Source organism: Stegostoma tigrinum, chromosome 12 (assembly GCF_030684315.1).
Source record: "Stegostoma tigrinum isolate sSteTig4 chromosome 12, sSteTig4.hap1, whole genome shotgun sequence".
Classification (NCBI taxonomy): domain Eukaryota; kingdom Metazoa; phylum Chordata; class Chondrichthyes; order Orectolobiformes; family Stegostomatidae; genus Stegostoma; species Stegostoma tigrinum.
The window spans coordinates 33,446,540-33,473,299 of record NC_081365.1 but is presented as its reverse complement, the minus strand read 5'-3'; the positions used below and the strand labels follow the sequence as shown (position 1 = coordinate 33,473,299).

General features: G+C 39.9%; 1 protein-coding gene across 3 annotated transcripts in view; it reads left to right on the top strand.

The window, feature by feature from the left end:
• Positions 1–26,760, top strand: part of LOC125457301 (immunoglobulin-like domain-containing receptor 1) — a 54,650-nt gene that overhangs the window by 10,720 nt on the left and 17,170 nt on the right. For all 3 annotated transcript variants that reach the window (XM_048541338.2, XM_048541337.1, XM_048541336.2), the window contains exons 2-5: positions 16,276–16,446; positions 21,796–21,945; positions 23,745–23,864; positions 25,770–25,916. In XM_048541338.2, the coding sequence (XP_048397295.1) occupies positions 16,276–16,446; positions 21,796–21,945; positions 23,745–23,864; positions 25,770–25,916 (588 nt within the window). The remainder of the gene's footprint in view (positions 1–16,275; positions 16,447–21,795; positions 21,946–23,744; positions 23,865–25,769; positions 25,917–26,760) is intronic.

Below are 26,760 nucleotides of genomic sequence, written 5' to 3'. Positions count from 1 at the left end.
TTATAAAGATAGACTGGAGTATAGGATGTTGAAGGGTGACCTTCTTTACAGAGGTTTATAAAATCATGAGAGACATAAATAAGGTGAATTGCAAGGGTGTTTTCCCTAGGGTGGGGAGTTCAAAGTCAGGAGACTTATTTTTAAGGTGAGGGGAGAAAGGTCCCTTTTAAATCTGAGGGGCAACTTTTTCCACTCAGTGGTTTGTGCTAGAGGAAGTGCTGTATGCAGGTGCAGTTACATTTGAGAGACTTGGATAAGTACATGAATGGGAAAGTTTGAGGGATATGGGCCAAATGTAGGTAAGGGGGATGAGTTTAACTTAGGAGCTAGATCGGTGTGAACGAGTTTGACAGAAGGATCTGTGTCTATGACTCTGACTCTAAATATCATCAATATATATCAGGAAAAGCAATGATCCTAATGCTGTCCCCTGAGGAACTCCTACAAATGTTCCATCAATCCAGAAACATCCAATATTTCTTGTGTTTTGGTTTCCTGTTGTCCAATTTCATACCAATGTTATTGTCTTCCTTTTTTATTTCATGAGATATAAATTAATTGCAAAATTTACTTTATTTTATAATTAATGCAATTGGTTTCGCTTTAAGGATAGCTTAGGTATTGACCATGCTCAATTGCTTGTGTTGTCCAGGGATGTGCAGGCTAGCCAAGGAAATGCATGATTACAGGGATAGTTAGGGGTTGGGCCTGGGTGGGATACTCTTTTATTGGAGGGTCGGTGTGGACTTGATGGGCCAAATGGCCTGCTTCCACATTTAGGGATTCTATGATCGGTAACAAGTTGCATATCAGTATGCATTGGAAGGAATTCTCACCATCTTGAGAGAAAGGAAATGAACTAAAATCAGTTACAGCTCCCATCAGTTATAGTAAAACAGTTGATGCCTTTGAGATGTATTATGTAATACATTGTGCCACAAACCATGAAGCTCCCAGGAAACATTCCAAGGATATTGTGGTATCTGACCTCCAGTATTAAATGCAAGAATCACTGTGATTGACTGGTCCTCTAAGTCTAATTTTGGTGCCTACACACACTTGAAAATGAATTTATGCGTGATTGGTCAAGTCAATGATTTCCACCTTTCATAATTTAAATTCACTGTCTAGCTTCCTGTGAAATGAATAATCAAGGAACACTGTTAGAGTACTGATTTTTTGCATTTAGACCAAGAGGCCAAAATAAGTGATCAACTTAATTTCGAAAAGGTAAGGATCTGGGGAGATGGGGCAATTCCAGTTACTGTTTGTTTTTATCTGGGAAAATACGGCAGGTTTTTGTGGACAGAAGAAAACAGTAATAAGCAAAAGCATTAATTATGATTGTTTGAAATAAAACTTTAATTGGATATTTTATGCCTATCTGATCAGTAGGGAAATGTTGTATTAAGCTGTTATTTCCCTTTGCACTGATTTTCATCTTAGATTGGATTATTGAATGTCCAACATTGTCAAAGTTCCTCAACTGATTGGATTACTAAAAATGGCAATGATTATTTCATAGGTTTGATATAAGTGATTATCTAATTTTACTTTCTGATTCTGTACCTGAAATCAATTATTTTTTTAATGTGGGGGCCAAGATCCTGATTAAATCTATTCTTTTGGAAGGAAGTTTGGATTTTCAAGCTGTTTTTAATCTCTGTCAAACTGCAAATGAGGGAATTGGGGATGCATTCTGCAAAAAGCAGGTTAGCCATTGGCTTTATAATTCTGGCTTAGACTTCAGTTGAACAGCTGTCATTTTAATCCTGAATTCTGCAGGCAAGATGATCCATATTTGTCTATCACCATGGCTGCACCATGTCCAATCTGCTAGATATACTGCAGCAATTCACCTGGCTTACAGAACTAGCTATTTCTTATCTCTTCAATATTGACAGTCAGAAGTGCAGAAGTCAGGGCTTCATATGAACACTGCCAATTCCAAGTCACATCATCTTGGACTTGACACACATTACTGTAATTTTAATGTCACTTGGTCAAAACCCTGGAATTATTTGCATTTTGCATCATTTGAGAACATCAGTACAAGGACTGCAGCAGTTCAACCCACTGGTAATGCCTGCAGGGGAAAATGTTGCAGAATTATCAGCATAACTGTACCCTAAGAACACTTTATTAATACATTTCCTGTTGTATCAGATTGTTGAAACAATTTTGAGTAAAGTATAATGATTTGAAGGCAGTGCCGTGGCTTAATTTAAGCACCTGCCATGTAAACATGATGTTCCTGGGTTCAAATCCCAGTGGTGCCCTTGGTTGTAGTAACTGGCTAGCCTAATATTTAGGGCCCTCTTGCGGTTCAGAGATGGTGTCTATGCCCCGGACCAGGAGGCCTGCATTCCAAGTCCCACCTGCTCCAGCAGTGTGTAATAACATCTCTGACCAAGATTATTGGAATAATTGGTTAAATAAAAAAACTGCCATCACTTACCCAGTGATTTCCAAATCTTAGATGTGCTAGTAGAATTGTACTATTCAGTTGCTATTTTTATCTGGTTTATATGAAGCACTTTTATTTTGTTTAAGTACAGGAAAAATGGCGCCAAGTTGTCCCCGCAAATACTGACTGTAAGCAAAACAAATTAATATGGAGGACATAGATAATAAAATGTGAGGCTGGATGAACACAGCAGGCCAAGCAGCATCTCAGGAGCACAAAAGCTGACGTTTCGGGCCTAGACCCTTCGAGAGGGGGATGGGGGGAGGGAACTGGAATAAATAGGGAGAGAGGGGGAGGCGGACCGAAGATGGAGAGTAAAGAAGATAGGTGGAGAGAGTGTAGGTGGGGAGGTAGGGAGGGGATAGGTCAGTCCAGGGAAGACGGACAGGTCAAGGAGGTGGGATGAGGTTAGTAGGTAGCTGGGGGTGCGGCTTGGGGTGGGAGGAAGGGATGGGTGAGAGGAAGAACCGGTTAGGGAGGCAGAGACAGGTTGGACTGGTTTTGGGATGCAGTGGGTGGGGGGGGAAGAGCTGGGCTGGTTGTGTGGTGCAGTGGGGGGAGGGGATGAACTGGGCTGGTTTAGGGATGCAGTAGGGGAAGGGGAGATTTTGAAACTGGTGAAGTCCACTTCACCAACACCTTCCACCCCAACCTTCAGTTCACCTGGGCCATCTCCAGCACATCCCTCACCTTCCTGGACCTCTCAGTCTCCATCTCAGGTAACCAGCTTGTAACTGATGTCCATTTCAAGCCCACCGACTCCCACAGCTACCTAGAATACACCTCCTCCCACCCACCCTCCTGCAAAAATTCCATCCCCTATTCCCAATTCCTCCGCCTCCGCCGCATCTGCTCCCACGATAAGACATTCCACTCCCGCACATCCCAGATGTCCAAGTTCTTTAAGGACCGCAACTTTCCCCCCACGGTGATCGAGAACGCCCTTGACCGCGTCTCCCGCATTTCCCGCAACACATCCCTCACACCTCGCCCCCGCCACAACCGCCCCAAGAGGATCCCCCTTGTTCTCACACACCACCCTACCAACCTCCGGATACAACGCATTATCCTCCGACACTTCCGCCATTTACAATCCGACCCCACCACCCAAGACATTTTTCCATCCCCTCCCCTGTCTGCTTTCCGGAGAGACCACTCTCTCCGTGACTCCCTTGTTCGCTCCACACTGCCCTCCAACCCCACCACACCCGGCACCTTCCCCTGCAACCGCAGGAAATGCTACACTTGTCCCCACACCTCCTCCCTCACCCCCATCCCAGGCCCCAAGATGACATTCCACATTAAGCAGAGGTTCACCTGCACATCTGCCAATGTGGTATACTGCATCCACTGTACCCGGTGCGGCTTCCTCTACATTGGGGAAACCAAGCGGAGGCTTGGGGACCGCTTTGCAGAACACCTCCGCTCAGTTCGCAACAAACAACTGCACCTCCCAGTCGCAAACCATTTCCACTCCCCCTCCCATTCTCTTGATGACATGTCCATCATGGGCCTCCTGCACTGCCACAATGATGCCACCCGAAGGTTGCAGGAACAGCAACTCATATTCCGCCTGGGAACCCTGCAGCCATATGGTATCAATGTGGACTTCACCAGTTTCAAAATCTCCCCTTCCCCTACTGCATCCCTAAACCAGCCCAGTTCATCCCCTCCCCCCACTGCACCACACAACCAGCCCAGCTCTTCCCCCCCCACCCACTGCATCCCAAAACCAGTCCAACCTGTCTCTGCCTCCCTAACCGGTTCTTCCTCTCACCCATCCCTACCTCCCACCCCAAGCCGCACCCCCAGCTACCTACTAACCTCATCCCACCTCCTTGACCTGTCCGTCTTCCCTGGACTGACCTATCCCCTCCCTACCTCCCCACCTACACTCTCTCCACTTATCTTCTTTACTCTCCATCTTCGGTCCGCCTCCCCCTCTCTCCCTATTTATTCCAGTTCCCTCCCCCCATCCCCCTCTCTGATGAAGGGTCTAGGCCCGAAACGTCAGCTTTTGTGCTCCTGAGATGCTGCTTGGCCTGCTGTGTTCATCCAGCCTCACATTTTATTATCTTGGAATCTCCAGCATCTGCAGTTCCCATTATCTCTAATATGGAGGACATGATGAGTTTTAAATGGGTGCAGGTTTCAGTAAAGGAATAGAGAGAGACAGTAAGAGACTTGGGGTGATTTTCATACCACAAGACGTTTGACTGATGGCATGGCTACTTGAGCAGAAGAATGGGAGTAGAGTCATGTAAGAGTCCAGATTTGAATGGATAAGAATTAATGGACAGTTGTGTAGCTGGAGCAGGATCGAGAGGTTGCCTTGAAGGACTTTAAAATTGAGGATGAAAAGTTCTTAAAGAAGGAAATTTTGGACTGGGGTCAATCTAAATTGGCAGCATAGTGACTCACTGGTTAGTATTGCTGCCTCAGTACCAGGGATCTGGGTTCGATTCCGCCCTAGGACAACTATGTGGAGAGACTCCCTATCTGTGTGGGTTTCCTCTGGATACACTGGTTTCCTGCCACAATCCAAAGATGTGCAAGTTAGGTGGATTGGCTATGGGAAGATTACAGGGATCTGGGTGGGATGCTGTTTGGAGGTCAGTGTGAACTCAATGGGCCGAATGGCCTGCTTCCACATTGTAGAGTTTCTGTGATTTCTGAGTTGAACCCAATGGTGTAAGGTGAACGGGAGAAGTGGTTTAGGCCAGTAGAGTTTCGATATACATGTTCACGTAAAATGGAGAATGGGAAACCCAGCCAGAAAAGCATTTAAGTAGTTACGTGGAGGTAGTGAAAGCCTGGTCGAGAGTTTCATTAGTAGATTATGTAAAAATGCCTGGAGAACGTTTTAATTAAGGGGAGGTATTTTTACACTAAGTCCATTCTCCAAGCTGCCATTTTAATGAAGAACATTCCTGACAACCCCTCACATTCATGTTCTCTGACTGAACTTTTAACTTCTTTAATACCTGTTTCTGAAGTTTTCTTTTGTATTTGTTGTGATGGATATAGATGTTTTGAGCTTCCTGATGTATGAATAAATCATCCATTTTGAAGTTTATTAAGTTTCTCAGTTAAAGGATGAAAATGAAACATTTTGCTGTCTTTCTAATAAATTTCAGAAAATTAAGCTTACAGAATAAATAAGAGCTGATGTTCATCCAGGAGTTCCTGAGGGAGAGCTATCGAAAGTTGCAGCTCCATGAAACAACAATGTTACAATATTAAAGGCTGGAACCTCTCTTCAAATCGCAACTCTGTGCTCTTCTGGCCTTGCAAAAACAATTTTTTCTGCTCCAAAGCTGTTTCCATTTGTGTGACATTCTCTTTATTTAACATGAGCATGGATCATGCTTTCACGTGCCTAATATTAAGTCACAAAGTAAATGATATACTGAGTCTGCCCATTTATGGTCTGTCCATAAATATTTTCAATGTTGCTAATAAAACCTGGAGCTGTGAATACAGAATTACCTTTTAGTTTCGTCCTGTCTTCCCATTTCAGGGTGTTGTAGCAAATTGTAAAGGCCTACTATCACCCAGATTTGATTCTGAGATCAGGGTGTGTGAGCCTATTCATCTAGGTGGAGCAGCAGGTAGTATTGAAGAAGCATGGCGGTTACAGAAAGACTTGGACAGGGTAGGAGAATGGGCAAAGAGGTAGCAGATGGCATACAGTGTGGGAAAGTGAGGTGATGCACTTTGGTAGGAAGAATGGAGGTGTGGATTACTTTCTAAATTGGGAAAGGCTTCGGAAATCCAAAGCACAGAGGACCTTGAGAGTCCTAGTTCATTTGGCAGTTAGAAAGGCAAACACAATGTTAGCATTCATTTCAAGAGACTAGAACACAAGAGTAGAAATGTGCTGCCAAGGCTGTATAAAGCTCTGGTCAGACTACATTGGGAATATTGTGGGCAGTTTTGTGCCCTGTATCCAAAGAAGGATATGTTGGCATTTGAGGATGTCCAGAGGCCGTTTATAAGAATCATCCCTGGATGAATTGTTTGCCATACAGGGAGCAGTTGAGGATTCTGGGTTTGCACTCAGTGGGGTTTAGAAGAATGGAAGGAGAATCTCATTGAAAATTACAGAATGCTGAGAGGCCTGTATAGATTGATCATGGAGAAGATGATTTCACCAGTAGGAGAGATGTAAGACCATAAGACATAGGAGCAGAAATTAGGCCATTTGGCATATTGAGTCTGCTCTGCCATTCATTCGTGGCAGATAATTGCCTCAACCACATTCTCCTGCTTTCTCCCTGTAACCTGTGATCCCCTTGACAAGTAAGAACCGACCTATCTCGGTCTTAAACATACTCAATGACCTGGCCTCCCCAGCAAGAACAAAGAAAGAAAAGAAAATTACAGCACAGCAACGGGCGCTTCTGCCCTCCAAGCTTGCGCCGATCAAGATCCTCTGTCTAACCTGTCATCTATTTTCTAACAGTCTGTGCCCATTTGCTCCCTGCCCATCCACGTACCTGTCCAAATATATCTTAAAAGACACTAACGTGTCTGAGCCTACCACCTCCGCTGGCAACGCATTCCAGGCACCCGCCACCCTCTGTGTAAAGAACTTTCCACGCATATCTCCCTTAAACTTTCCTCCTCTCACTTTGAACTCATGACCCCTAGTAATTGAGTCCCCCACTCTTGGGGGGGGTGGGGGGGAAGCTTCTTGCTATCCACCCTGTCTATACCCCTCATGATTTTGTAGACCTCAATCAGGGTCCCCCCTCAATCTCTGTGTTTCTAATGAAAATAATCCTAATCTACTCAACCTCTCTTCACAGCTAGCACCCTCCATACCAGGCAACATCCTGGTGAACGTCCTCTGCACCCTCTCCAAAACATCCATTTGGTAATATGGCGACCAGAACTGTACACAGTACTCCAAATGTGGCCGAACCAAAGTCTTATACAACTGCAACATGACCTGCCAACTCTTGTACTCAATACCCCGTCCAATGAAGGAAAGCATGCCATATGCCACCTTGAACACCCTATTGACCTGCGTTGTCACCTTCAGGGAACAATGGACCTGAACACCCAGATCTCTCCGTTCATCAATTTTCCCTAGGACTTTTCCATTTGCTGTATAGTTCACCCTTGAATTTGATCATCCAAAATGCATCACCTCGCATTTGCCCGGATTGAACTCCATCTGCCACTTATCTGCCCAACTCTCCAGTCTATCTATGTATTTCAAGACTGGAAGGTATTGTTGTTTGTCACGGACAGAGCGGAGCTGCTGCCTTCTGTGGCAGTGAATTCCATAGATTCACCACTCTAGTTGAAGAAGTTTCTCCTTATCTCCATTTAAAAAGTCTTCCATTTACTCTCAGGTTGTATCCTCAGGTTCTAGTCTCTCCTACAAACAAAAACATCTTCCCAATATCCACTCTGTCCAGGCCATTTGGTATTCTGTAATTTTCAGTTAGATTCTGCCCTCATCCTTTTAAACTCCAATGAGTATAGTGCCAAAGTCCTCAAATGTTCCTTGTGGACCTGAGGGTACAGCTTCAGAGTGAAGGGGTGATGCTTTAAAACTAAGATGATGAGGAATTTCTTCGGTAGAGAGTGGTGAATCTGTGGAGCCCACTTCCACAGAGGACTGTGGACTCCAAGTCAGTGTGTTTAAGACAGAGAGATTCTTGATTAGTGAGGAGATTTAGGGTTATGGGGCGAAGGTGGTAGGATGGAGTTAAAAAAAATATCAGTCACTATCAAATGATGGAGCAGACTTATAGGAGCAGAATTAGGTCATTTGATCCATTATCTGGTAGTCTTCTGGTCTAATTGTATTGGAGTCAGAGTTAAAAGTTAGTTTTAGTAGGACCTGTAGAAGAAAGACCTTCAGGCATAGCTGTGTGACCTCTGGCCTGTTCCCAATTTGTATTTTGTCCTTTTTTTAGTAGCTCCTAACTATGCAGTTGTTTTAAATGTAGTTCAGTGTTTCTCTGCTTTTCTGATTAATCCACTGGTTATGTTACAGTCAGCATAGTAATTGATAGGTTTGTGAGGAATTTATTGGTCAGTAGTGTTGTTTGAAACTTTCAAAGGTTGTCACATTGTATGCTGTCTCTTAACAGCAATCCTGAAATATAAAACTGCACCAAGCATTTATTGTAGGTAATTGTTAACGAGCTGGAGACGCAGTAAAACTGCTTCACTGCAAAGGTGGCCTGAAGCCAAAGTATGTTGGTTGTGCAAAATCATTGTTGCATTCTGATCACCAAGTTTCATTTGAAACTCCAGTTTTTGTTAACCCTTTAAAGGCAATAAACAAAAATACTTGTGGTTTCATGAAACTGTTGTGTACTGTATTTTAAAAGCCACCTTTTTTTTTGCACAAAATATTGTAATTATGTTACAAATTTTTTGCTGTTCCTTAAGATTAACAGCAGTGCTTTAAGATATTGCACATGCTTCACTAAGTGCCCTTTATACCAATTCAAGGAACGATGCAACCAAGTTCACCCAGTCAGGTTTTATTACTTTTGATTTCTATCTGGCCCCGCCAACCCTGTCCAACTTGAATGAAGTGTTGAGTATTTAAACTAAGAGACCGAATTCTCCTCGTTTGCTCTCTCGCTCGCTCAAACAGAAATCTCCAGAGAAACTCAGTAGGCCCAGCAGCATCTGTGGAACAGAGTTAACTATTTTGAGTTCACCGACCCTTCTTCATAACCCAGGATTCCAGATTCTTCTTTCTGGTTTGGTAGTTAAGCAAGGGATTATCCTTGCAACTGCGAGTAGGACCAATGGATTAAAATGACCTAAAGCACACTAATCACTACTCCAGTACTAAATGCATGTAACATTGGGCTTCTAAACTAATTGCTCCATTCTGCTGCTTCATTTCTGTTTTTTACCTTCTAATATTAGTTTATAAAGTATATATTATGGTATAATTTCTTGGGCATACACCACATTGTCATATGGTCTCATTGCTACTCTATATGTTGACCTGTGTGTCATATACCACAAAGACTGTGTTCTGATGAGATAAATGTTGAAGTTTATTAGTAATGCCAGCTATTTACGTTGCTGTAATATCACAGACCTGCTTACTGGCTCTTGTGCTTACTCATTACTGAACTCATTGCTGACTCCATTGCACTAAGGCTTTTGTACCTTTTTTATACCAGAATGCCAGATTATATAATGTAACTTTATTAAAATTTAAGGGTATACTGTCTGTCTAGTTTGGAATCTATGCATTTAAAACAAAAACCTTTTTTGTATAAAGAAGGTAAGCAATCATGGTCCCTGTTTCAACAATGTTTTCTTTTGGGATATTCGCAACTATTTTTTCATATAAAGCACTTTTGTCAATTTGAAGAGGCTGCCTTCCTCACCTGTGGCCTTTTGATACACTACTTTTTCCTATTACTGGAGTATATTGTATTGACTCCTTTGCCATGCTTGTATAACTACTGACTGACACAGGAATAGTCCTGAAATGACTTGCTAAAGCTCAACCATTCCCAGTTTCTCTTGAAATATTTTGAAAAAGCTAACTTGAATGGTTTTCTTAGCACATGGAATGTGCCAATTTATATTAAAAATATATTGAAATGTAATATTCAATTCTGCTCACTGATGAAAGAACAGAAGTAACTACACAGTGGTGTACTTGGCTTTTTTTTTCACTCGTGCTGATTTCCCAGTAATGAATTGTGAGTAAGTGCGGCATGATGTTTGACATGCCACCTGCCACAATTGAATTTCAACGTGTGCATAGTGAGCTGAGGGTTTGCAGTTTATATTAAATGAACATACTGATTTCAGCACTGAAACTAGTTCTGAACTGATGTTTCTCACCCTCTAAATCTGTACTTGTTTGAAGCTTGCCCTTATTCTTCTCTGCGCCTTGTACGCACCCCAAGCTGTTTATTTTCTATCTAAGCTAATGTAGTCTTGAACATATCAACTGGCAATTTAAGGTTAGATTCCAGGCACTGAGGACAGGTGCTTGAGATTTGCTCTCGTAACATTGCCAATGAGATTGATTCATTCAATATTGTTGCTCCAGGTGATAGACGTCGTTGGTTTGTAAAGTGTTGTTGAAGGAGCCTGGGTGAGTTGCCACAGTGATTGTAAATAATGCATTACTGTTGTTATTGTGCATCATGGTGAAGGGTGTGATTATTGAAGATAATGGACAGGAATGGCAATCGGGTGGATGCTGTCAAGCTTCTTGAGTGTTATTGGTGTTGCACTCTTCATGGCAAGTGAAGCGTATTGCATCATACCCTGACTTGTTTCATCGATATCTTTGAAGTGAAAGGAGGTAAGGTAATCGCCACAAAATTCTTAGCCTCTGTTCTTTGTAGCTGAGGTACTTGTGCTGCTAGACAAGATGATTTCCAATAACCACAGCCATCATCTAATGTGCCAACTAAGGCTAACCAGTGGAGAATTGTTCCCTGGATTCCTGTTGACACCATTTTGTTACAGCTCCTTGATGCCACACTTTGTCAAATGCTGCCTTAATAGAAAAGGCAGTTAAGTTCTTTTTTTTTCCCATATTTGGACCAAGGCAGTATGGAGGTCGGTAGCTGAATAACTCGGGTGGAAACTAAGCTGAACATCAGGGAGCAGGTTCCTCCTTTGAATGTGATGCTTTTATTTTGATGGGTCTTTCAATTATTGCCCTCATTGCTTTGTTGTTAATTGAAATCAGACCAATAGGGCAGTAACTGGCCAAGTCTGATTTGACCTGTCTTTTGGGGACCAGATATACCTTGGTGGCTTTTGACATTGTTCCATAGATGCCAGTGTTTTGGCTGTCTGGAGCAGCTTGGCTAGGAGTGCAGCAAGTTCTGGAGTACAAGTCTTTGGTATTGTTTGTTGGGATGTTTCAGGGCCCATGGCATTTGCAGTATCCTGTGTCTTTAGCCATTCCATGATATCCCGTGGAGTGAAACAAATTGGCTGTAGTGTGACATCTGTGAACCTTTATGGGCTGAAATGAGTCATCTACTTGGCATTTCGGTACATGCTTCAGCCTTGTCTCTTTTGCACTGATATACTTGCCACCCCAATTATTGAGTCTGGGGATACTTGTGGAACTGTCTCCTCTTGTAACTTATCCACCATTATTTAACACCAAAGAGAGCAGGACAGCAGAGCTTTGAAGCTATCTGTTGATTGTGGGATCATTTCACCCACTTGTTGCATGATACATGCAACATAGACGTAAAAGTGGTCCTTTGCAGCTTCACCAGGTTGACCCCTCACTTTTAGACATACTTGGTGCTGCTCTGTAAACCCCTTGCGCTCGCTCTTTGTTGAATCAGGATTAATCTTCCAGTTTGGTAATGGTAAAGTGGCATAAATATCATGGCATGAGGGTTCAGATTGTGCTTGAATGAGTTTGTTGTTATGGAGGAGCTGCAGTGCCTTATGGATGCCTGGTTTTGGTCTACGAGACCTGTTCCAAGCTTATCCCATTTGTCATGTTGCGACATGAAACAGAATGGTAGACACCATCAATATGAAGACAAGGTTTGAACTTCATCTTTACAAAATCTGTGTACATTTGCAATGGGTACTTTAGTGAGGACAAGATGAAATGGGTTTTTTTTATTCACTCCATTTCCCACCATCTGCAAATCCAGTCTGATTGGGATGGGCAGTAAGTGCTGCCTAGCCCGTGAATGCCTCATCCCATTAATGGAAAAATAAATAAAAACAAAAGTCTAGCAGTAATCTCCTTTTGGACTTGGTCAGCACTGATGCTAGTGAGCAGCTCTTAGTAATGAACGTGACCACTCTGCATCCATTAAGTGCCCTTGTTCTCCTCAGTGCTGCTTCTAGTTGGAGTCAGGTATGAAGGAGTGCTGATTTGCTGGCTGATTTAGAAGGAGCAAGTGCAGTTTGGGTAGAGGTGATGATCAGTAGCATGTTTCTTTGTTCTTTTTCCTGTTGCCATGAGACTTCATGGTGTCGAGAGTCAACGTTTTGAATGCCCAAGGCAACTTTCCCCTGACTGTGTACACCATGTTGCCAGCCCTGATAGGATAGGCTGCACCCAGACACTGGTTTCTGGGATATTTATCTGTCAGGTATGATTTTGTGAGTCTAACTGTTAGACTGTTGCTTCACTATATATGGAATGCTCTGCCCCAGAAGGCAGTGGAGGCCCAGTCTCTGGATAGTTTCAAGAAAGAGATGGATAGAGCTCTTACACATAGTGGAATCAAGGGTTATGGGGATAAGGCAGGAACAGGATACGGATTGTGGATGATCAGCCATGATCATTAATGAATGGTAGTGCTGGCTCGAAGGGCTGAATGGCCTACTCCTGCAACTATTGTCTATTCACTAGTCTATGCTACAGCTCTCTGCTTTGGTAAAAGATCTCAAGATGGTAGTAAGAATGACTTTGCAGGATTGATGCAGCCATTGTCATTTCATAACGCCTGGGTCAGTATTAAGTGGTTTGTTTCAATTGACTGGCTTGCTAGGCTATTTCAGATGGAATTTAATATCTGCCACATTGCTGTGGGTCTGAAGTCACATGTAGACCAGACCAGGTAAACACAGGTTTCAACAGTTAAACTTGACCTATTTTTTGTTTTTAAATTCATTCCAGGGATGAAGGTGTTGCTGGCTAAGCTGGCGTTTATTGCCCATCCTTAATTACCCAGAGGGCAGATCAGAGTCAGCCACATTGCTGTGGGTCTGGAGTCACGTGTGGGCCAGACCAGCTAAGGGTGACAGCTTCCTTCCGTAAAAGGCATTAGTGAACCAGATGGGTTTTTCTGACAATTGACAATGGGCCCATGGTCTTTGTTAGACTCTTAATTCCAGATATTTTTATCAAATTCAAATTCAAGTTCCACCATCTGCCATGGCGGGATTCGAACCCAGGTCTCCAGAACATTATCTGGGTCTCTGGATTAACAGTCCAGTGATAATACCACTAGGACATTGCCTTATTGCTCTGGTGAAGTTTTGTCCTCTTTTAATTGGATGTTTGTCTTTTCTATTTATTTATTCATTTACTGGATGAAGTGTTGGCTGCCTAAGCCAATGTTCATTGCCCATCCCTAATTGCCCAGAGAGCAGGTAAAAGTCAACAACAATGCTGGTGGGTCTGGAGCCACTTAAATCCAGGTTGGGTGAGGGTGGCAGTCTCCTTCCCCAAAAGGAGATTTTTTTTTTCTTTAACAATTGCTGTTTTTCTTTTGTGGGCATAAAGGTAATCAAACATCCAAGCATGTAGTTGTTTTTCTACTTCAATTCTTTATTTGTATGTTTTACGTTGACACAACTTTGGGATTAGTATCACCTGACCAAGAACTATATTTGAGCCGAAATTCCTGTTTAGTGCTAGTGGAATTTGAAGTACCTTTCACCAGCCATTCAGATGTACTTTTTAAAACCCACAACATTTGATTTGGTTTTCTGTGCATCTGTGAACTTGTCATTTGGTTCAAAGCTTGCAATTTTGCATTCAACAACTTAAGTTTTAAAGTGAGAACAGCTTTCACTTAGAATGTGTTGTGCAGCAAAATCAGGCATGTTTGTTTTGTAGAATTCCCGTATTCAACGCTTCACTCTGGCTCTGACTCTAGTTGACTGTTCATTTCATTGTTTATAATGTGTTGTCAGAATAGCATCTGGAATGGAAGCCAAAGGGCAATTTATAAGTGATTAATTAAACCACCAGGAGAGTGCATAGCCTAGATTTTCATGTAGGCCTTGTAAAACCCAACTGTCACCCCTTTTTGTGTCTTTTGAAATGTACACCTGACCTATGTGTGACATTTGCTAAGGATTCCTGTCTTTTTTGTGTACACAGGTCTGGTTCACCATGCATTTTGACAGTTTGATAAAGCATGGCGTGGAACAGGGCTAGTTAACAGGCCCAGCTCACACTATTATATAACAAAAACAACTTAATTTCAATCCAGACTTTACACTGACTTGCTGGCATCCATCTAGTAGCAGGTGTCTGTCATGCAAGTTGTTTCTGGGATGGGGCCTGGTCAATTTAAAGTTACATGTTTCTAAGCATTGTAATATGTTTTTCCTGTATTTAGTGATGCATCAATTTTGCAAGTTATTACAGTAAGGAATACAGTATTGTACATGTATTTGAACTATTAGGTGGAATTTTTGTTTGGATGAGAAATGTCTAAAGTAACTTTGGTCTACCTTTTAACATTGATTTCTGTGGGAAGCCATAGTTAACACACAGTAATTTTTGTTTAATCATGGTTTTCAGGAATGCACCCACAACTTTAATTGAGGACCTGCTGGACCTATGTCCTCCCATGTTAGTAAGGAGCCATTCAAGGGTTTTCTTTGGGGCAGAGAGAGCAATTGTATAACCTAATCCTGAAGAAAACAATAAGGATGTGATGTCAAACCATCCACAACATAGCTTGCATGATTTTCATCCTCCGGCCCCCCACATGTGTGCGTGCACGCATATACATAGTTATTTTTTTCTCAGCTGGTTTCAGTTCTGCAGTCAAAAATCTACCTTCCCTCTTCTGCCACAAGCAGCTGAATTTCCACTTCTGAGTTTGGTTATTGCAGTTTCTCCATCAACATTCTCAATAAAGGTTTAAATAAATAATAGGCGATTGGCAGTTTTAAATCAGTGTTTTTAGATCCTTGTTTAAACAATTTCAAGTCCATGAAGTTTCTGATATTAAATTGAATGATGGAATTTGAAAATGAGTAGTACATGCCTTATATCATCATGACTGCATAACCTCAACTGCCCTAAGAGCTGCTATATTTAGTTACTTTCTTAACTCTGGTCTGTTAGGTCCAAAAGTAGACCATACCCTGTCTCTACCATATCACTTGATGTAATGGCACTTCTAGTTTGTGATTGGTTGTCGAGTAATCTTGACCATTCGAAACTGGACAGAAAAGACTGGCATTCCTAATGTTTATTTTCTTATATAAGCAAATGGATGGATTTGTACATTTTTTATGTACGGATCTTCTAACCAAAAGGCCGCTTACAGTTGTATTCCTACCCAAATATTGTTTCAATAAAGGATACCCTTGAGAAACTAGGATGGACTAGAGACATACTTGTTCTTGACTTAATTGAATTTTAACATTGCTATTCTTTTATTATATGAAAATTATATGATCTCAAAGTTGGACCTGTCATTTTTTGCTCCCCTGGCAATTCTTTTGTGATATAGCAGTTTTTAGGTTTCCATCCAGTGTTGACTTTCTTGGAATGTTACAATCTTCCATGCACAATTCAAAGTAACCCCTCAAAATGTGTTCAAAATATTCATTATGTTTTTGTTTCTATAGGAGTTACAAACATTCAGCTTATGAGATCAGCCAACAGGTATTCTTTCAAAGTGGAATTCATAGCATCAGGAAAACAATGCCATTGATTTCCTGAATTGTCCCTGTAATGGGTATTTCTGAAATATTTGCCCAGTCAGTTAATGAAACAGTTTTGACCTCTTCCATCTGACCGTGTTTTTTTTTTGTTCTGTGCCTCCACACTCAGGAGCATCCCAGATTGTTACCATGATCTGTTGAAGACTTGGCAGACTTTGCATCCAGTCAGGGTGCAACACCCCATTACCCAATAATTAGTGTGATTCCTGAGGCACGCTATTGGAAGCATCACTTCAGGAGTTATTAACCAGCAAATATATTTTGTTATTGTCCTATTTCTGTACCATTTGTATGATTTTAATGAACTTTACTTCAAACCAAAGTAGCTATCAGTTTAATAATTTAATCTTCACAGAGCTCTTCTGTTAACTACCTGTAACCTTTTCTTTCAGCATGCCACGCATTGTTGGTGACAGTGCAGGAAACCCAACGTGTCACAATGCTTTTTTCATCCATTGCTCTAAGATGTGATTATTCAACATCCTCTCAGTCTCAGGATGTTGTTGTCACTTGGCGTTTCAAGTCATTTTGCAAAGATCCTGTAATGGAGTACTATTCTTCATGTAAGTGTTCAACATTTCTCAATTGTCCTTTTGGTATTTCTACTGCTTCTGGACTCTGAAAGAATAGTTCAGCAACTTTTATATGTAATACTTTATTTTGTCAATTTGATATAGTTCTATAGTTTAATTTTTTTAAAGCTTTGAGTAAGTTGTCAAAACTGGGTATTTCGCATTTTTATGATCTATTTAGTGACAAAGATTGAAACAAAGTCCTATTGCTACATCATATACTAACTCTAACAAATGCATGCTAAAGACCCCACGTCAGGAAGAATGGATTTAAGACCTTATTTTCACCTCTCTCGGAGTGACACTGTTTGTTTTGCTTGATACCAGTGATCTCTGATACCTTCAGTGACAAATCTTATGAGCCCAAGTAGTAAATTTTTATAAATGAATACAAAGTACTGTGGATATTCAAAATCACTAAGTATTGGAAATGCTGGAAGTACTCAGCAGGTCATGCTCCATCTGTCAACTAAAAAAACACAAGGATAGTGTTTAACAAGTTAACCTTCATCAGAACTCCCATTGTTGAATTCTAAGATACTGTAACTCTTCATTTGTTTAAGAGGGAAATGGCAGCACAAGCTCTAAAACACAAATGGCCTGCTGGTCCAGTAACATGTGAGATCATTATTGTGCTCACCTTCATTATTATATAATTTGTGCTTACAATCTATTCTATTCAGGTCAGATACCAGTTGTCTTTTGTGTTCTTGCAAAATGACTATTGAAAAAACCCACTCCTACATGAAATAAAATAGTGGGTCTCTTAGTAATAATAAAAACGGTCTCTGTAATAAATGGTCAGCTGTCCAATAATACCATCTAATGTGAGAAAGTGGAATTACAGCACAAAGATGTACAAAAGTAGTCCTTAATTAGGATCATGCTCTGTGGTCCTTTATTCCAATACTTCAAACCTAAATAGTGTTTCTATTTATCATTGTAAGTACATATGAATTTCAAAGTTTGCATCTTTCTTGAAATTTTAAATTTCACTGGTTAGTAATAAGAATAAAGTTGAATATACAATAATTGACTTTGTCCTGCAACTTGCTTTTTATTTCTGTTTATGCATTAGACTTTTAAGTTGCAGGCATTATTTCATAAATGTGTTTTAACAAAAGGAGATGTTAAAAATGGAAATGTAGTATGTGGCTTTGAACATTGAATATAAGTAATTATCTCAGATCTACAATAATTTTAAAATTTAACAGGTTCTATTAACAACTTGACATAGTTGGCAATATTCTTAGCTGAATCAGAATGTTCAAATTTCACCCCAGGATTTTAATGTGGTTCACGCTGACACTCCAATACAATAATTGAAGCAGTTCTTCATTGCTGAGATGCCATTGTTCAATGAAGTATGGTTTGTTTCAGTCATTCAGGTGATACTATCTGAGCGCAGGTGGGGCATTCTCCAAGGATTCTCGTCAATGTTTCTCATTAAACATAAATGCTATTTTTGTGGTGTAACTAATCTTATGATTTAGTATGTGTCAAATGATTGCTATTATAGACTATATAATGAATACATTGTCAAAATTCTGATAATTTATTTGTGAAACATTTTGGGACATTTTTGTGTACTAATGGGATACCATATAAATGCAAATTGTTCTGTTTGTCCATTTTTATCAAAGAAGAAGTTAGTGAAGTTATTCATTCATTTGAGAGTTCTGAGGGCTCCACTGCAGGCTTCAGATATGATAAACTTTAAAAATTCTGAACTGACAGCAGACTGACTTTAAAAAAATTACACAATACAAATGTATTTTTACTTTTTCATTTTGTTGACAAGAATTTTGACAGTCATATTTTCTTTCATGATAGCCAGTGGAACAATGATATGAGGCAAAATCAGGGCTGAAGAGATACAGAAATATAACTAAACTGAAGAGTTGTGAATATTTTCATTGCAATGAAATTGACTTCTGGAAATTTTCTGTTTTAAATTTGCTAAAGCAAACTATTATACTAGTTTCAAATTTTACGTAACTCAAGCAGGAGAAGTTAGTGTTTTGTTTTTTGGGTGTGTGGATGAAATAAAAATCTCGTACCATCTCTAATGGATTTGCACAAATGGAGTCTAAACTAAGAGTAGTCTCCAGGAGAAAGGCACTTCAGGATTTTGCACTTTGTAAAGGCACTATACCAATTCAAGTTGTTGCACTTGATACAATCTGGGATTAGAGGCCTGGGGGATAACTGTTTGAGGACGCACAGATCAATCAGTGCCCATTTTAAATCCATAGCACAATTATAGATGAGGTGTTGGTATTTGTAAAGCGCTGTTCACAAACTGTTGTGTTAGGTTTTAAAATAAATGTGAGCAGTCTCAAATTTTGGAAATTATCTGCTCTAAGTAGAAATATGTTTAAGTGCCTTGATGATGCATGATTGATTAGAGTTTCTGATTCCAGGTGGACATATTCCCATAGATTTTATCTCCCAATTTCCCACTGCTAACCACCTCACCTCTACTCATAGTAGCCCAAGTCTGTCCCCATGGTGCAGTGACTTCCTGTGAAAATTGCTTTGATGTCATTGATTTTTAGATGATTTGTGACTTGTTCAACGTTTGTAACCAGTGAACAAAACTGTTCCACAGCTTTTTGTTTTTAAGGCAATGAGTTATTGTTCTCGTTATTTTCTGTCATGGGTTGCTTTTAGTCATGTATTGAAGAAAGATGTTTAATTCTGGGAAAGTTTAGGATTGGGATTGGCAAACCTGTCTTTCATTAAAACTTGTCATTTGGAGTGCAAACATTTTATTTTACATTTTCTGACGTAAAATGTCAGCACAAAGTGGACTAGGATAATATTGAATGATTTGTAAAGGGAAACTAGAGGAGGGGGTTTTAGTGATGTGCAAAAATGCAACAAAGGCATTCTTTTTTTCAAAAAAAAGGTAAATTACAGCCTGATTTAAACATTTTTTTTAACAACTGTGTTCGAGTCTTTTTCAATGAGTTCAAGACAAGTAGGTAGTTGACTAGATGTTGATTGGGTGTGCACTCAAAGCTGAATTAAACATGTGATAGTCACAAGGGGAGAGTGAAGGAGAACTGAAAGTGCAAGGCTTTTCCTAAAGGTGCCATGTTAACACGTGAATCTGTGTTAAGCAATTATATTTAGCAGTTCCTCAAACATGATTGAAAACTAGTCCTGGTAATTATTGTCAACCTTTGCTGTCTCTGTGCAAAGGTCAACAGTATTTTTGAAGTGCAATACACAGCAGGCGAGAACTTCCTACAAGGCAAGAAAATTTAAGTGGGACCAAAATGGCAAATTTTATAAAAACAAAACCTTAATATTTTTTTAAAATATACTGTGGATAATTGTCTCAAGAGGAATAGCAACATTAAACTCCTCTTGGAAACACAGAAAATAGGAGCAGGAATAAGGCCATTTAGCACGGTACTTAATTTTTATTCATTCATGGGATTTGGGCATTGCTGGCTTGGCTAGCATTTCTTGCTCATCCCTAATTGCCCAGAGGGCAGTTTAGAGTCCACCATATTATTACTGTGGGTCTGGAGTCATATATGTAGGCCAGACTAGGTAAGGATGGCAGTTTCCTTCTCTAAAGGACATTAGTGAATCAGATGGGTTTTTCTTGACATTCCACAATGGTTTAATGGCCATTGTTCTATTAATTCCAGATTTTTAAAAATTTTTTTATTGAATTCAAATTCCACCATCTGCTGTGGCAGGATTCACAGCCGGGTCCCCAGAACACTCCCTAGGTCTCTGGATTAACAGTCCAGCGATAATACCACTATGCTATCACCTACCCATGATCATATATATTGCACATATGCAGATAGAGCAGAGGTCTCCAATATAATTACTGGAACTAGTTTTTGATCCCATTTTAGGAACCATTAAATACATTTATTAACTCTCACTGATGCACATGTTAAAATGGCATCTTTAGGAAAAGCCTTGCACTTTCAGTTCTAACTTGTTTGTTCATCATTCTGCCCTTCTGATCCTCTTGTTTTGATGCCATACATCTAACTTTCCCCATAGTCCATGATATATTCAGCCTCTAGCAATCTATTTGTTTATTTCTTGGATGTATTTGGTAATTTGGCTTCTACAGCCTTATGTGGTAATTAATTCCACAAGTTCACCACCCTCTGAAGATATTTATCCTCATCTCAGTCTAAAATGGTCTACAGTGTATCATGAGACTAACCCTTTCCTCTGGACCCCCAGCCAGGGAAAGCATCATCCCTGCATCCAGTTTGCTCAGCCCTGTTGGAATTTTATGTTCCAGTAAGTCCTAAGCTCATTTTCTCTAGAAGTCAGTAATACAGGCCCTGTCTACCCAATCTCTTCCCCATAGGTCTAACCTGCCATCCAGGAATCCATTAAGGAAACCCTTCACTGCATTCCCTTTGTTTTTTGCAAGGATATCCCTTTCTTAGGTAAGGAGCCCATAACTATACACACACCACTTCAGGTGTGGTCTCTTCAGGGCCTGGAGCACCTTCAGTAGGAAATCTTGCTCCTGTACTTGAGCCCTCGTATTACAAAGACAAATAAATCATTTTCCTTCCTGAGTACTTGTTGCACCTTTATGCTTGCTTTTAGTAACCCATTGTGCAACACCCAGGTCCCTTTGTACATCAACATTCCTCAATGTATCTCTGTTTAGGTAATACTTGTCATATAAAGAAACCAGAAATTATTCATGTGATGAGAAGAGTTCTAGTCATGCAAGAAGCTCTGCAGTGAGAGTAGTAAAGTTTGACAATGAAAAGGCTGGTTGTTGATGAGATCAAAACTATATTTAGCTGTCCACGAAATTGGTGAGAACCATCTAAGGAGTAAGGTTAATTAGATCCTTAGATGTTAATAGTATGTTAGGTATACTAGTGGAATTGGAAATTAGCAGGTGTTTTAAAAAAATTTGTAATTGTATTTGTAATTTTACATTTATTGGATAAAGTTCAGAAATTAGTCAAGCTAGTTTGGAAGTTTATTTGCATATGGAAAGCCAGTGAAGCAAAACCTATGAAGAAATCTAGAACATTTAAGTGTTTGAGACAGTGATCAGTGAATCATTTGAGAGAAATTGGAAAATTTTGCAAGACATTTTGGGTTCATTTTGGATATCAAACAAGTTGGCACAGATATGACATACCAAATGGCTGCTCTTGCTATTGTTGTAGTTCTGTGATCTATAAGACAGTAGAAGTATGTTCTATATGAATTTACATACTCCAGTGTTTTGCTGAGGCTATTGTAACCATTTAACCATTAATTTTCGGAGAGTTGAACAGAAAGAAATAGGTGATTTTCTTTATAAATGTTACTTTTCTCTTCCAGCATATATTGCTATGTTGAGTATGGGCCAAGATCCTACCAACGATTGCCACGACGACCAACGGACTGTGCGAATTGTTATTCAGAAACGGGGACAGAATGAGCCAATATTGGGGCACGAATATAGACAACGGAAGATTACTATTCAGAACAGTAAGCAACACAAAGAATAGATGTACTTCAATCAGTGGGAGGGCATTATAAAGTATTTGCTTAAATTTTTGTGCATCCGCATGACTGTCCTGTCCAGGCTAAAATTTCACCTATGTCTTACTAGCTCTGGGGTCAACAGGATGAGCATTGCTAAGATCTTGCCCATTCAAGCAACGCTTGTTAAATTCTTGGCCTATATGGGATATTGATGCATGTTTAGATTCATAGTGATCAGGGAGTCCTTAGTAAAGAAGTAGTTCCTTGGTAGGTGGAAGAATGCCACATATTAGTACAGGAGAAAGATATTCAGTGTAGTCCCACTTTACTGCAAATTACTGTGTAATTGATATCGTAAGGCGATACTAGATTTAAGTCTCGGATCTACTATATTCCATACCCCTTTTTGTTGCAGGAGCTATAATTTTTTTAAAAAGAAAATCTGTCATTGTCTGAAGCCTTCACTCAGATAAATTCCTTTAAATATCTATGATCATTGCACTAGTTAGGCATTAAAATGGCATTGTAGGCTTAATACTATGAGCAATGCCAATGGAAGCGTACCAGTTGTTTTAATGCAAACTTAACAAATGGAAAAGTACTTGCATTGCAATAGTTATAGGATTTGTTGTAGGGAAGTCAGAAGTTTGGGAAAAGGATTGCAAGAACTCTGAATCCTGTCTGTCTGGAAAGTGGGATTGTGGAGGTGTCACTTCAGAATGGAATCTCCTGACTTTATTAAAAACTATCCATGAAAAGAAATTTAAATATAATATGATCCTGACGAGCCTCATACAATAATAGCTTTTGTTTTCTTCTTTGTCCCTCCTATTCTTTGCTGAACTTTATTTTGTTGTTATTCATTCATGGAATGTGCTTTGTCCTGGACGGTGTCAAGCATCTTAACAGTTGTTGGCCCTGCACCCATCTAGACTAGAGGGGAATGTTCTACTACACTCCTGATTTGTGCCTTGTAGATAGTGGACAGGTTTTAGGAAGTTAGGAGGTGAGTTACTCCCTGCTAGAATCCTGACCTTTGACTTGCTCTTGTAGCCACAATATTTGTATGTTCAGCCCAGCTCAGTTACTGGTCAGTGTTAACTCCTCCAGGATGATGCTAACGGGGATTCAGTAATGGTAATGCCACTAATGGTCACTGCCTGACACTGGTTGCATGAATGTTGTTTGCCACTGTCAGCCCAAGCCTGGATATTGTCCAGGTCTTGTTTCATTTGGACGTGGACTGCTTCCGTGTATGAGGAATTGTAAAAGGTGTTTAACTTGTGCCCCAATATTACGTAAAGCTGTCTTATTAAATGTCATGAATCTTGCATTGCGTACCATTCAGTACTCTCCCACTGTCATCTTTCTACACCATCCACCCCTTGGTATCCCCAGCAATGTTTGACTCTCGATGTGATGATCATCATATACTGCTCCAGAAAAGGTTGAGCTCTGGAATTTTTGCCAGCTATGTTGCCATTGAGAGTCTCATAACATGCTTAGCAGATTTGCTGGTCTGTGAATCTGGAGAAAAGTGATAACAATTGTCCATTTTACCCCAGTATGGATGAGAAATCAATATCTATCTGCTTTAGGATGCTGAGCGGCACTCTGTGGACAAACCAAGTTCAAATGCACATAAACAGCAACCACCAGAACATGTTACTGATCCAGAATGGAATTAAGTACATTTTGTGTCACTTCATTTCTTAAATTGCTTTGAATTAGTCATTGTTGATGCTGATTTGAAAGTCTACATCAATTTTGTGTAATGTGCCCTGTGTATACTTATTTTGTAGGGGCTGACCTGTGGATTAGTGAAGTGATGTGGTGGGATCATGGTGTTTACTTCTGTACGGTCGAGGCACCAGGAGATACTACTGGAGATTCGGACAAAGAAGTTCGCCTTATTGTTTTACGTATGTTCTTTAAAATTTCTTTGCATGTTAAGCACTTTCTAAATTACCCTTTTCTAGAACTAAGTCACTTGACTGAATTATATCTGCTGCATAATATCTTAATCATTTTAAATCACTGATTTGCTCGTCTTTGCTTGATTGTTGCAGTAATGGGTATGTAAAAGTGCCATTATCAATCTGCAATCTGTGATTTACATCAAAGAAAGTAGTCAAATTTCTAATATTTCCTTCAAACTATGCCTATTTACCGTCTGCTCAAAACCATCTCTGAGCCAGTAGAACAATGGCCCCTACGTTTCTGTCAAAATAATGGTTCTCCATTTTTATTGGTACAAATGGTATAGCAACCTCAGTAACAGGCAAGTAAAGAAATATGAATATCCAAATAATTTTTCTATGATTGGCCACTCTACCATTAAATTAAAATCCATTTGCATAATTTTATCTGCCTATCTTGAAATGTCGTGAAGTTATTGTTACTGCTTCTCTGTGGTAGAAGTGAACTAAAACTGCAGTGGGTATTCAGGGCTGACAAGTGTGAGCACCCTTTTAAGACTATAATAGCTGTTCACAACTGCCAGCAATAGCTACGCCATAAAAATTCTACATTTTAAGAGTAGACCATCAATCTTTAGTGTTGTGAATTGATGTCGGAGATGTTTAAAATGTCACCTTTTAAGAAATTGTTTTTCCTTTCCTGTCCTTTTATTTAGTTACCTGCAGCTGATTTGAGACTTTAGATTTATTTCTCAATTCACACCCCTTCGCTCTCCTTATGCAGTTTATTTAATTCGTAAATCTTCTTGGTTAAGGAGATGACATGTTTCCTATGCTATTTTATTAATAGTTTGCAGTTTCAACAATTTAGTTGGGAAGGGGATTAACTTGAGTTGAAAGTTGATGCACAATTTGATATAACTACCTCCTTAGTTTCCATGCAACAGAATTCTCTAGGCCAACATTTTAAATAACATCTGATGAACAGAATATCACCATTCTGGGAGAAGGTGACTTCTGGGCATGGATTTAAAGGCATTGCTGCTGGGTTTACAGGCAAAAGGCCTTCCCCCTTTAAGGGCTCTTTCCTGCCTGACTTCAATTTTTGAAGCTGGCAGAACAAGTTCAGAAGGGGAGCTTGGGCTGGAGGAAGAGTCTAGCGGGGTATCCTACTCTTCGCTCAAAGCTATATAAGATGGATGCTTCCCTCAAGAATCTCTTTTCCAAAATGGGTAACCCCAACCTGTCCCAAAGACTGCCTGTCTGTCTGTCATTAGCACTCTCTGCCATAACCCTGTGTCTCCATCAGGACCCCCACGCTGCTGTCCTTGAGTTCCCCTTTCCCTGTATTGCAGCTGTCGGCACATCTGAGATGGGTTTTTTTTTAAACTGCTCAATCCTGAGAATATTGCTATCTTAATAATACGAAAATCTTCAGCTGAATGCCTTTGGAGCATTCTTGTGACCATCTGTTAGCTTCCAATATCTGCGTATGTTTTGATAGTGGTAATTTGGGAAAATATCAGTGAAACACCTGAGCACAATTAATAATTTTATTTTATATTCTGCATTCCTTTCTAACACAATGCAGCAATATAGAGGATATTGACCACACTGACTGCATATCAATGTGTAGAAATCAACCCAATAGGGTGGGTGTCTAAGTTGGAGATCTTTCAAACTGAATAAATTTCAAACATGTGCTTGTGAATGTATATACATTGCATACAAATGCAATACGGAACATTTTGATAAAGTACATGTATAATATGAAGGAATAGCTATTGAAAATATATCCCCTCACTTAATGTAACGAGCACATTTTAGTGCATTAAGCCTAATGGAGTGAGTCCTCCTTTGCAACAGATTCTTCTACAATAATATAATTACTATCTCTTTTTGTTGCAGATTGGCTTACAGTGATATTTATTATCATGGGCATTCTGCTATTGTTCATATTGATTAGTATCTGTTGGTGCCAGTGTTGCCCACAAAGGTGCTGCTGTTATCTTCGATGCATCTGCTGTCCAAAACGTTGTTGTTGCCCAGAGGAAGGTGAAGCATTTTTAAAAATTAATTATCGCTCTTTCCAGACTTCCCCCGAATAAGTATCTAACTATGTAAAAGAATTTGCAACATAATCTGTATAACCAATGCTAGTACCAGACTCGCGTACTGCTGAAGAAAATACACAGGGCACTGTTCTTAGCACATCGGAAAGAATAGCTCTGATTCTTCAGCATCTACAGTTCCTTTTATCTCTAAATCCACTGTCCCTTTTTTAACTTGGTCAAACAGGTGATACGATTCTCTGATTCAATCAGTCAACCTGCCTGTTTTAACATTTTTACAGGACCAGGTGATATACTATCAATTATCACTAACTTGTACATTTTCCGTGCTACCCAATCAGCATTTTCTGTCACTGTCTTGATGTCAGCTTTCCCCTTGAATTGATTTCCTCTTGAATTGGTATCCTTGTGAAATTTTTACTAATGATTGTAAGATGAAAATGCCTCTTTCCCAACATTGCTCAGCAGTCAATTCATTGAATAATTGGCTATGGTCATGTAATAGTTCAGATACAGATACGTTCCTAAAAATTGAGAGTTTCTTTGTTCTTCAGACATAGTCATCATTAAGAAGGCTGGTATTTATTTCCCATTTCTACTTGGCTTGCAATTGATTCTGATAGCTACATCTTGAAAAGATTCAGCTCATTATCTCAGCCTCTCCCACCGTGGATGCTACCTGATTTGCTGAATGCTGCAGCACTTTTTGTTTCGAATATCCAGAGTCGTCTTGCTTTTCTTTTATGGTCTAACATAATGGTTTGCATTGTAATAAAATTCTAGCAACAGATTTTAGATTATTAGTATAATATATTTATTAGAAACTC